Raw genomic sequence first — 12,880 nt, forward strand, 5'->3', positions numbered from 1 at the left:
ATTTAACCATAACTTTGAAGTTCTCTATAGAAAACTTGCCACCATGAGGCTGTAAAGGTTTCCTGACCTTGTCCTTTTTTGTCCCTATCCCCCTGCAGCTCAGCCTGAGACCCACAGTGGCGGAGCTACAAGCTCGAAGGATCCTGCGGTTTAACGAGTATGTAGAAGTCACCGATTCTCCTGACTACGATCGCCGGGCAGACAAGCCCTGGGCCAGGTTAACACCTGCAGACAAGGTAAGAGCCCTTGTGGTTTTAGCCATGATTTTATTTGTTTATGATTTTATTGCTGTTCTCGAAGTTTCAGTATCCACTTACCGCCCCCCCCCCCCACAACGCTCAGTCATCCCAGGAGGCTTAGAGAGTACCAGGTAGCTCAATAATTTTCTGCCTTTGGTTATTTAAGCCACTTAAGTGATATATTTAGTAATATCAGTGAGCTTCTTTCAGCTAAGTCTCAGAAAAATTCGTTCTTAGTTACCCTGTAACCTGCCTGCATTCATACCTGGATTGGGGGGGGGGGTGGTCCTACAGCCATGAGTTATCCTTACGCTTAGAAAATATAATTTATTCAAGTTATCGTTTTAAAGGGATATGTTAAGGGGTGCTTGGCTGGCTCAACTGGTAGAGCATTTGACTCTTGATCTCAGGGTCCTGAGTTCAAGCCCCACATTGGGCATGGAGCCTACTTAAAATAAAAATTAAAAAAATAAATAAATAAAATAAAAGGATATGTTAACTGTGAAAAAGATATTGATCCATATCAAGGCCAGCACACTTTTTCTATAAGTCTTTGTTGCAACAGCTCAGCTCTGCCGTTAGAGTGTGAAAACAGCCATAGACAGTATGTAAGTGAATGGATGTATTTGTGTTCCAATAAAACTTTATTTACAAAAACAGATGGTGGATCAGATTTGCCCTGTGGACGATGGCTTACCAATCCCTAATCTATTTCATAGCTCACAGTCCAGAAAAACTGAAATGTATAGTGGGTCCCCTCATGGAGAAAGACTATTTTATGAATGATTTGGCTCCAAAGGCAAAGAATTTTGCCAACCTTTTCAAAGTCTTCACTTTAGGATTTTCCTAATATCCCAAATAATGATTTCTTTTTTCTTTCTTTTCTTTTTTTTCCAAATAACGATTTCTAATTTTTGTCTCTACACAAAATTTCGTATTGAATAAACTCACGCCACATCCAGTCCTAATGCTAGAGCGAGGTATTTAATAATATGCTGTGCATTTTAGTAGGAGGTTTCACGCTGTAAAGCACCTACTGCATGTCAAGCACATATTGGAGATGTAGATAGAAATCATTTGCTCAGGGGTGCCTAGGTGGCCCAACGGTTAAACATCCAACGCTTGATTTCAGCTCAGGTCATGACCTTGGGGTCGTGAGATTGAGCCCTGTGTCTGGCTCTGCGCTCAACAGGGAGTCTGCTTGAGATTCTCTCTCCCTCTCCCTCTCTCTCAAATAAATAAATAAATAAATATTTGCTTATAGGAAGAAATGAAAACTGGAAAGGAAAAAGATCATAAACGAAGGATGTTGGGAATGAGAATAGAGGGAAGGAGGCTGGGAATAGCACCCAAGGGACCCAACATTGAGGAAGAGGTGGTAGAACACAGAGAAGAAATGTCTGTGAGGTGGCGAAAGAGGAGAACATGTAGCCCAACAGCCTAGGAAGGAGAAAGTCAGGTCACAAGTGGTTAGGAACATGGCAAGAGGGGGCATTTTAGTAGTCTGGTGGGTAGAAGCCTGACTAGTGGAGAAAAGAAGAATAAAATACAACCTCAAGAATCTTGGCTATGACGGAGAAGTAAGTCACCTGAGGGGTGACGATCGTGGAGCCTGCAATCTTCTATATACATAAGAAATACCTGAGCAATCTTTTATGCCACAAAGAAGGAGCCCAAAGAAAGGGAAAGGTTAAATACATATTCGAAAAGTTGATAATTGATACAGTAGGGCATAATCAGTGGAGCAGCGGGAGAATGTGTGGATGTAGAAAAGGCAAGGAAGAGACCCGTGAGGCTGGGATGGAGGGCATAGGCTGAGGAATGTGCCCTGATGGAGGAGGCTTCCCCAAGGCAGGTAAAATCACTCAGGTTGAGGGCAGCCTCCAGGGGAGGAAGAAGACCGATACTCAGGTCATGTGTCAAGCTCACCACCAATCAGTGCCTCATTTCCTGAAGGACATGTCAAGTTTATGGGTTACCAGGAATTGCCTGTAAACTTCTTAATGTGGTTTCTTGCCCTCACACCTACAGCTCCCTAGGTAACGTCCAGCCCCATGCTGTTCCCCAGGTGACCAAGAGGAAGAGTACCTGGCCTTGAGAGCCTTGTGTTCTGGTCGGATGGTATACTCGTGGACACAAGTGCAATGAATGACAGAGCATGCATGGCGCGTGAGGGAGCATGAGGGAGCAGGAGGGGGAAGGTGGGAGGATTTGGGGGCAAGCCCTCCCAGCCCTGAGGTGAGCCTTGAAGGTATCACATGAAGCACAGTGTGGACAGCGGGAGCCTGCTGTTTGCCTGTTGTTCTCCCCTCATGTCCAGGTGTCCAGCAAGTTGTCATAGGGTGTGAAAATATGTCTCCTTCTGGAAGCCCCTCTTGGGCTGATATAAATCATGGCTAAGACCATTGAGTGTGTTTTATCCTGATCACAGCCCTCAACCAGCAGCCGTCTGCTCTTCCCTTTTCTGCCTCCCACTTAATTCTGAGTGGTTTCCAGTGCTTCATCTGCCTTCCGTCCTATACTTTATCCTCACCGTTCAGCAGCAGTAGACTTCGCTTATGACCTCATGTGGGATCCAATGCCCACAAGGAGACATGAGGCTTTAGGCTGATGCATCTTTGGAGTAAGTGTTAACAATGGATAACATTTCTTTCTCAACCCTAACTCCATCTCAGGTCTTATACATTCTTCTGGCATTTTATTTTTTTAGTTGTGAATTACATCACATGATGGAGAATATATGAATGAAACATACCATTTAAATAATAAAAAGAAGATACCTGTTTTATTAATCCCTGAGTATTCCTAGCACCTGAACAGGGCCCTGTGGGCTCCTCCCCGATTGCTTTTCCCTCCCTTCCATAAGGAATAACCACTACAACTTTTGTGTTAATCATTCCCTTTCTTTTCTTTTTTGGAGTTTAACTGCCTTATGTATACTCCTAAACAATACGTATGTATTTCATAGTTTTGCCAGTTTGGGAATCTCAGTGATTGGAATCATACAACGTACTTGCAGGTGTTGCATTATTCACCTAACAAAAGAATCTGGGTTGATGGACTAGGCAATAGTTATTCTTTTTCACTGGAGTATAATACTCCATTGTATGTATACGTCACACAGTAATTATCCACTCAGTTGTTAATTATTTAGTTGGTTTCCAGATTTTAGGTGTACAAGCTATATTCTGTGAAGATTCCTGTATCATCTTCAAGTTCACTGATCCAAGACTTTTTCTAGCATATATTCCTTGTGATGGAATTGCTGGGTCCTGGAATGTGGGGATATTCAGCGAAGCTAGGCAGTATCAACAGCTTTCCAAAATGATGGCTCTGGTTTACCTTTCCACAGCAAAGGTTAACCGTAGCCCAATATTCTTGCCAACATGTGATGGTCAGTCTTTTTGTTTTGTTTTTTTACTTGACAACCTAGTGATTATGAAGTAACATCTCATTGTACTTATACTTTGCCTCTCATTAATTGTTAATGAGGTTGAGCATATTTTCATACCTATTGGTTATTCACGTTCCACTTCTATGCCTGTCTTTTGTCTCTTTTCTTTTGGGTTGTCCATTTCTTGCTGATTCATAGGAGTTCTTCATATATTCCAGTTATACATATTGCAAATATGTATGTATCTCCCAATTTATGACATTTCATTCTATTTATGGTTATCTTTTGACAAAAAGAGATTTCTTAAATTTAAGGCAGTGAATTTATCCACCTTTTCTTTGTGGCTTGTGATTTTGTTTCTTTGAAAAAATTCTTCCCATTCCAAAATCTTAAATGTATTCTGCTATACTGTTTTCTAAAACATTTATAGTTTTGCTTTTCACATTTAAATTGTTAATTTACCTAGAACTGATGTTTTTAAAAGATACAAGATATGCCTTGAGCTCTATGGATCATCTCTGATGTGTTTCCTGTGTTGCTATTTGCTCTTTGATCTTTCTCCTAATTTTCTTGGCTTTATTTGGCCATTCTTTTCTAACTTAAGGTGGAATCTCTTAAGGTGGAGCGTCTGACTTCGGCTCGTCCTGATCTCGGGATCCTGGGATTGAGTCCCACATCAGGCTCCCCACTTAGCAGGGTGTCAGATTCTCCCTCTCCCTCTGCCTTCCCCTCCCCCCCCCCCCCCGCGCTCTCTCTCTCTCAAATGAATAAATAAAATCTTTAAAAAACATCATTAACTTTCTTCCTTTCTTATTTTCTGATACAACCACTGAAGGCTGTAAATGATGCTGTATGTCCATGGTTCCCAACCTTATTTGCATGTTGCTTTCGTGGGGCGGGGTGGGGGTGCTTTAAGAATGGTGATGCCTGGGTCTGGGTCCCACCCCCAAAGATCCTGATTTAATTGGACTGTGATGTGACTTTAAATATTGGGATTTTAAATGTGTGTGCTCAGTGATTATAAATGTCCCATATATCCTGGAAAACAGTATACGTTCTGTAGTTCTGGGGTATGGAGTTTTAAATATGTCTGAAACTTAATTTAAGCTTGTGAGTCTCATTCAGATTTCTGTATCCTTCCATTTTTTGTTTTTTGTTTTTTTGTCTGCTTGGCCCCATACCAAGAGAGGGATGTGTTAACCTCTCCCACGACATATATGGATCTTTCCTTCTCTTTATAATTCTGTTTTGCTTCCTATATACTGAGATGGTGTCAATAGATGTACATAAGTCGAGGATAATTACATTTTTCTGATGAGGCCTTTATGATGAGACTTTATTCAAGAAATGCTTTCTGTTGTAAAGACTGCTTTATCTAATATTATTTTAATATAAAGGTGAGTTATTTTGGACCACCTTAGCGCTATGAATTCAGGCTGTAAACCCATGTGAGTGCTACTTACTGATTCATATTCTCAGGGTAGATTTCATTCTGCCTCACCTGCTAAGCACGAGCATGACATTATCTCTGCTGTCCTTGGGATCAGACATTCTAGCACACCCTTCACTGAGGCTGTGCTGTAAGAGCCCCTCCCTATGGCGGGAGGGTCATTATTGGACTTCCCACCTTGGGCAGGTTTCGTCCCTTGTCTTCAGTATTTCACCAAGCTATGAAAATGACTCCTTGCAGTCACCACATTTAACATAGCAAATGCCCTCAAGGTCAAACCCAATTTCAGTTCTCTGCTTACGTCATTTCTCTGGGCTTCGTCTTCATTTATTCTTTTCTGTCAAAGTATTGTTTACTTTCTTACTGGCTGATCAGTACATTTAAAATAATTTTTAAATGTTATATTCAGGATTTTAGTTGTTTTTCAATGGAAGGCCTAGTCAAGGCACCTGGTGTGTTGTTTTGTAAAAAATAGTGTAGGCATGCCTAGCTGGCTCAGTCGGAAGAGCATGCAACTCTTGATCTTGGGGTCATGAGTTCGAGTTCCATGCTGGGTGTAGAGATTACTTAAAAAAAAAAACTTGAAAAAATCTTAAAAAAAAGAAATAGTGTACACCGTTTACAAGTTTTCTTCCATTCTCCTCCCCTAATTGTGGGCTTTTGGTCACCCACCTCTCATTGAGTGACTCCTAGTTGACCCTGTTCCAGTCACCATTTCTATGCAGTGAACTTCCCAAAACTTAGTGGCTGAAAATGACAACTATTTTATTCTATCTTATAAATTGTGGGTTGGGGATTTAGTCAGGGCTCAGCTGGGCAATTCTGCTTTTCATGAGATTGACTGTGGTCGCTCAGTGTTACTCAGCTGACAAAGAGGTTGCTTTGGAGGGTCCCAGATGTCTTCTTTACAATGTCTGGTGTCTTCGAGAGGATGGCTCAGAAGCTGGGCTCGGTTGGGGCTGTCCACCAAAGCACCTACATGTGGCCTCTTCAGCAGTGTGGCCTCAGAGTGGTCAGGCTTCTTCCATGGTAGCTGGCTTTCCCCAGAGCAAGTGCCCCAAGAGAACAAGGTGAAAGCTGTATGGCCTTATCTGACCCCACTTCAGAAGACACCCAGCCTTACTCCACCACATTCTGTTAGTTACAAGTAGGTCATACGATGGGCCCAGCTTCTGGGTGAGGGGAATTAGTTCTGCCTCTCAATGGGGGATCGCAAGGTCATATTGTAGAAGAGCGTGTGGGCTGGAGGTGTGATTGCTGCCATCTTTTACAAATCAAATTGCTACATCCACCATTCCCAGCTAGCTTGATATTCAAATGCTGAACTTCACAAAGGCAGGTAGGGGGTGGCCAGGGAAATGAGTAAAGATCACAGCAGGAGCAAAGTATGCCAGCAGTGAGAGTCCCCATGATTACATTTTCCATACCCTAGAAATAGTTTCTAACTCATGTCTGTTGTTGAAAGGTTAAACTCATCCATCTCCAGTTATAATGGAGAGGATTTTTCTTTTTAACTTTGCGTTGGAACAAAAATAGATTTTTGTGCTGGACTTCTAAGCTGCAGGGGAGATCTACTTGGTCGGTTTTTCCTCTGCAGGCCTAGTGTCTGTTCAAGAGTACTTTCAAGGCACATGACTAGCATCTCCCCTGCAGAGCAAACTCTGAGCCCCAGAGCACAGCGAGGACCCCTTCCTCCTCACATCTCGGGCTCATTTTTTACCCTGTGACATTGTCTCTCCCATTTCTCCTGATACTTGTGGAAGTCTAAAGGGCAGCATTTTTAGAACTGGATTTATATTATAAATTTGTTTTCCTCAAAGAAAAATCAGAATAATTTCTTTCAGATTAAAAAAATGTACACTTTTTAAAGATAGAAAATAGGAAAAATGAACAATTTAGAATGTTGTGAATGTAAGTACATTGTGTATACACAAGTGACTCATGTTTGTTGGCAAAAATCAGAATATTCAAAAATATAAAAAGAGGTAACAATTATAATGCACATCAATGCATATTATTTTCTACCTAACACTGAAAAAAATAAAGTTATTTGTTTTCTCTAGAAGTTAAAAGAGGAGTATAATGAAATGTTACTTATTGCCTGGAGATACTAAAACTATTTACAGTCTTAGTGTATTTTTTATTTTAGAATGAAAATAATACATGCTCATCATCATTATTATAACAAGCATTTCTGGGTTTCTGTTGCTTTTTACTGTAAAACACTTCATAATGCATAATGATCACATTAAAGAGAATGTATTTTATTCAATAACTATATATTTTATTCTATAAGTAATATATTTTATACCAATTAAGTATAAAAATCTGTAATTTAACTTTCATGTTAAAAAAGGGTTTTACTTTTTATAACTTTTGAACTGTATATCCTATTTAAAGAAAAAAAAAAACTATTGGAACTAAGTATTTCCACCTCTGCTCTCAAAATAAACACTGAACTTCCTGCCTCCTAAAGGCGCCATCCCTTCTCTGTCTTTTCTTATACTATGTCTTAGCCCCACCAAGAATCTATTTTGCATTTTAAAAAATCTTTGCAATTCAAGTATAAAGAGAAGGAATCAGGAGGCAGTCAATAACCAATCAATGCCCATTCTATGAAAACACTGTAGGGAATCTCATAAATCTGGTAGTCTTATAAAATTGCTCAAATTAGGAAAAAGAAGTGGTGGGAGAAATGCCTTATTAATTGTGAATTTTTTTGTCCCCCCCCCATTAATTGTAAATTTGATTGAGTTAATTCACCTTCGAGATACCATTTTTAATTTTAAAATGTATACATTTGAGTAGAGCACTAGAAACAGATACACGTACAGTAAGATATAGTGTCTGTATCTGTGCTGAAGTAGATATATGAGCCCTAAGATGCCAGGACAGGCAGAGCCAGAGAAGGCCATCAACTTGGCCTGAAGACTGAGGCTCACCTGGCAGTTGCCGTCTCCCTGGGTAGGCTGTGGAAGTTCCATCCATGGTGGAGACGGGAGGGCAGGCTTTGGAGCTGGGCACTTAAGGGTTTGATTCCTGACTTGGCAACTTGAAAGATATTTGAATTTGGCCAAGTCATTTAACTCTGGTTAAATATATCCATTATATCCATCTTGGGAATTAGGTAGTGTATAGCCAATTATATAGCCAATTATATCCATCTTGGGAATTAGGTAGTGTATCCATAAAGTTCCAGCTCATCAGTAAATGGTAGTGCTTGCCAGTGTTACATTCATGGGCAGGCTTGGTAATCTAAAATTTGTTCTCCATTGGTGACATTTTCACTATCCAGTGGAGCCTCAGTTTACAATCTAGTCTAAAATTATCTAGTGAAAGAAAATTGAAAATTCAGATGATACATGGATTTGTCCAAGAGGTTAGTAATTATTTATTGATATATTAAGACCTGTCTTAGATACCAGGGACATAAAGATGAACATATTACCCTTCCAGGAATGCCCGTCTAAACAGGTCGCAGGAAAGACAGATTTTAATTCTATGCAGAGATATTCTTGGCCTCTTCCTGGTTGTCCTGCAGTAAAGAAGAGTACTCTTACCTAGCATGGCTTTGAGTTTGATGAGTAGTCAAGAAATTCCCCCCGGGGGCACCTGGGTGGCCCAGTAGGTTAAGCGTCTGCCTTAGGCTCAGGTCATGATTTCCAGGTCCTGGGATCCAGCCCTGCATCAGGCTCCCTGCTCAACGGGGAGTCTGTTTCTTCCTCTCTCTCTCTGCCCTTCCCCCTACTGCTCGTGCTCTCTCTCTCTCTCTCTCAAATAAATAAAATCTTTAAAAAAAAAAATTCCCTCCTTGTTCCGTATCAGATTTTTATCAAAGAAATAGGCAAAAAGCATCAATGAGGGGAAATCTGGTTAATCTTGGCCTCATAGCTCATGTTACTTGAGAAGGCAGCAGGGTCCCTATTTTCAACAAATCACCTGTTGCTTCTGGCCAGGGTGATCCCTGAGCCGACTGGAAGAGATTAGGCAGACCTTCTAACACAAGTTATTACTAGTCAATTTGGTTCAGTCATTTTTCTTTCCTCTTTCCTCTCTGAATTCTCATGGTACCAAAAAATGCTGTGTATTTGGTCTCAGGGGGTTTGTTTAGTTTCAGTCTTAGAAATAGCTGGTTTCCGGGGCACTGAGTGACTCAGTTGCTTAAGCGTCCAACTGTCGATTTCAGCTCAGGTCATGATCTCAGAGTCATGAGATCCAGCCCTGCGCTGGACTCCACACTCAGTGGAGAATCTGCTTGAGATTCTCCCTCTCCCTCTGCCCCTCCTCGCACTTGGGCATGCTTGTGCACGCTCACTCTCTCTCAAATAAATAAATAACTCTTAAAAAAAAAGAAAGGAAAGAAATACCTGGTTTCTGCTCAGTGACTAACCAGTGTTGGTCCAGCTCAGCACCATCCAGGTTCCCATCTCACCACAGCAGCCTAGCTGTTTCTATCCTGTATCTTTCTACAGAATCAGTCCCATTTATATTTATGGGAAGAGTCCTTAGGCCTAAACTCTGGTCTCATTTGCATAGAAGGGAGTTAAGATTATTGTACCTGTATTTCCTGAACATGAAGGGTCTTTAATTACTCTTGCCTCTCATAACCCTCTCAGGAAACCTCTTTATTTATTTTATAAAGGTTTTTTATTTATTTATTAGAAAGAGAGAGAGGAGAGAGAACATGAGTGGGGAGAGGGGCAGAGGGAGAGGGAGAAGCAGACTCTCCGCTGAGTGGAGAGCCCGATGTGGGGCTCCATCCCAGGACCCTGGGATTATGACCTGAGCCGAAGGCAGGCACTTAACTGACTGAGCCATCCAGGTGCCCCGGAAACCTTCTCTTTAAATATTAAGAGGAAGCAACTCTTGGAATAAATGTGTGGTAGTTCTGCAGTGAATTTTTAAAAGGAGTATTGCATTTCTTTAATTGCCTGTAGTCCCATCTTGCCAATATATATTTTCAAATAACCAGTCCCTATAATTTCACATCGCATTCATTGCTTATAACTGACTCCTTATTCCTAATTACAAACCAGCACACACAACATGGAGATCTGAGGCAATTATCTAGATGACTTAGGCCCTGAAGCTCATTTTAATGGAAATACTGTGGGACTTCAAGTAGGAAGGCCTATGCATGAGCCCCATCTTTGTCCCTAACACCCATTTGATGTCTAGCAAGTCACTCAATCCCTCAAGGCCTCCGTTTTATCATTCGTGAGATGATACGGTGTTCGGGTTATCAGCGCCTTAGTGACTTAACCATCTTACTTTGCTCACCACTTCCAGGATGGCTCCTTCACCGTCACATCTGTGCCTTATTGCTCCTTGGCCTCTTTCTCCATCCCCAATGGCCTCTCATCCTTCCGGGCCTCTTCCTCTACCTTGACTTTCTCACGGTGTGTTTTCCTGAGGGTAGTCACATTTTTTACATGGCAGCTGACTTCCAAGAAGAAGGAAACAAAAGATGCCAGGCCACTTAGGGGCTACATCCCAGACTGGCACAACCTCCCGTCTGCTGTGTTCTGTTGTTTAAAGCAGTGGCAGGACTTGTCCAGATTCAAGGCTGGAGAGAGAGACTCCACCTCTTGATGAGGGAGTGACAAAGTCACGCTGCAGATGAACGTGTGGGATATGCCCCAAAATCTTGAGCTGACTTTCTCGGGGAAAACGTGTATGTATATGGTCATAAATGAATTGTGGGTGTTCCTAATGTAAGGGATATGTAGCACACAATTTACCATGAAAAATAAACTATACTGTACTCTTTTTTTGCAGTTTCTATATCTCAGTTGATTCTAAAAGAATGCTTTCATTGACTTTTGCAGACTCTTAGATTGGTAGCCAACCCACTATTGAGAATAAGGACTTTGCCCTTATTTGTCTTTGAGTGTCCTTCAGTGACATCTTCTTGCAAATAGTGGACTCTATAAATAACAGTGAAAGAATTGTTAGTCACAATCATAAACGAAAATTTATTGCGTCTTTTGGAAGTTTCACTGTAAGTGTACAAAGCACTTTCACATATGCTCTTAATGGAGCCTTATAATACTGTGAGGAATTCTCATCCCCATTTTCCAGAGGGGAAAACAGGTTTTGGAGCAAAATAATTCACCGAGGGTCACACTGCTATTGAAGGCATAGGTGAGACAATAACTCATAACTTCCGGCATCAAGTGTAGCACTTTCTACTTCGTCTACTGACATCTTACCTTCGGAGGAGAAATTTAAAATGAACATGGAGACAAGATTCTCTGCCACTACCCATATTAAAATACTTCCTTTCAAGGAAGTTTTCCGCTCGATGCTATCTGGCGATGAGTATGGGGCATGTTCACTATTTCAGCTCCTGGGTTAGCTATCAATATTTACAGTGATTACGACAGAGTAGCCTCGCTGTGATCTCCCTTGTGAGACAAGATGGATGGTGTTACCACAGGGGACTCAGGCCCACAAGTATCTCTCTGCTTGCTTCATCTCTTTCAGAACCCAGTAGCCAGAATTATTGCCACAGTTTCCAGCCACAGGTTCCCCACAGAACCTACAGTGGCTGAGGGATACGAGTAGGGAGATGAGCAATCTATGACTGCAGGATTTAAATATAACACCAACAGGCCTGTTGGGGGAAAGCTTGTTTATTGTTGAGTGACTGTCAGTGATGGGAGGAGGCCAGAGAGAGGCCTCAAGGCTTCCTTCTGTCTTTTCCCTTTTCCTAAGATTCTTCGTTGTCCAACCACAAACTAGATTTTCTTATCTCTCAGTGAAGTCGTTCTCCGTGGTTTGCAATATTCTGTGTTTGGGCTGAAGAGTCCATCTCTCATGGAGGTTAGGTTATGGGGATGTATTTAATTAATATTTTTCTTCCTGTGAGGGAAAAGTTCTTTGTAGAGAAATCAAGAAGTAAAGATAAGCACAAAGTTGAAACCAGAAACCATCCGTGATCCAGTGACCATCGTTAATAGATAACTGATGTTAACATTTTGATGATTGTCTCCATTTTTCAACCTGAGGGACATAAGCGTCTCTGCCAACCCCAACATCTACGTGACACGGGTTATGTGTTTGTTATGTGGTAATAGTAATCACATTCGATTGACGCATTTTCTTTGAGTGGCTTTAAGTGCTGTGGTGAAATTTTTCATGCTGATTGTCTGAACTTTCGATATTAAAGAATAAATAGCAACTACCTCCTCAGTAGTTCAGTGGCAGCTGGTCAAAGCCATGTTGCTGTGGGGGCTGCGAAATACAGAACTTTAGTAGGAAAATGATATTGTTTCTCAGAAAATCTTATGATCTGGACTATCCTTGTGGTCATTGAGGGTGGGGGATGTATGTGACTCAGACCAGGCCCCAGGATGAGTTTAGCAAAGGCCTTCTTCCTCTCCTCATCAGTGACACTTGAAGGAAGTCTGCCCTGGTTTTAGTATGACATTACATTTATCTTACCTTTACCTCGTAGAAATTAGGAATCTCTTTTTGCAAGACATTTCTTAAAAGAATGTCTGCTTTGTTGATGCTGTATACGTTGAGGAATTATGTGACCTATTGATCTATTTTGTTTCTCTGTTTTTTCCTATGTAGGCAGCAATAAGGAAAGAACTAAATGAATTTAAAAGCACAGAAATGGAAGTTCATGAAGAGAGTCGACAGTTTACAAGGTAGGTGGGCAAAGTGCAGTTCAGCATACTTTATGTTATGTGTATTTTACCACAATTTAAAAAAAAATTTTAAAAACGGATGAGTGGGACACTATCTAGTGAACATTTCTAAAATTAAGTCTTTTTTTTTTTTTCTTTC

At 41.1% G+C, this 12,880-nt stretch overlaps 1 protein-coding gene across 1 annotated transcript in view; it reads left to right on the plus strand.

The window, feature by feature from the left end:
- Positions 1-12,880, plus strand: part of PHACTR2 (phosphatase and actin regulator 2) — a 241,810-nt gene that overhangs the window by 223,190 nt on the left and 5,740 nt on the right. The window contains exons 11-12 of the mRNA XM_087865546.1: positions 99-236; positions 12,665-12,741. Coding sequence (XP_087721672.1) covers positions 99-236; positions 12,665-12,741 — 215 coding nt within the window. The remainder of the gene's footprint in view (positions 1-98; positions 237-12,664; positions 12,742-12,880) is intronic.

Source organism: Ursus americanus, chromosome 11 (genome assembly GCF_024610735.1).
Source record: "Ursus americanus isolate L20-20 chromosome 11, mUrsAme1.1.p, whole genome shotgun sequence".
Lineage (NCBI taxonomy): Eukaryota > Metazoa > Chordata > Mammalia > Carnivora > Ursidae > Ursus > Ursus americanus.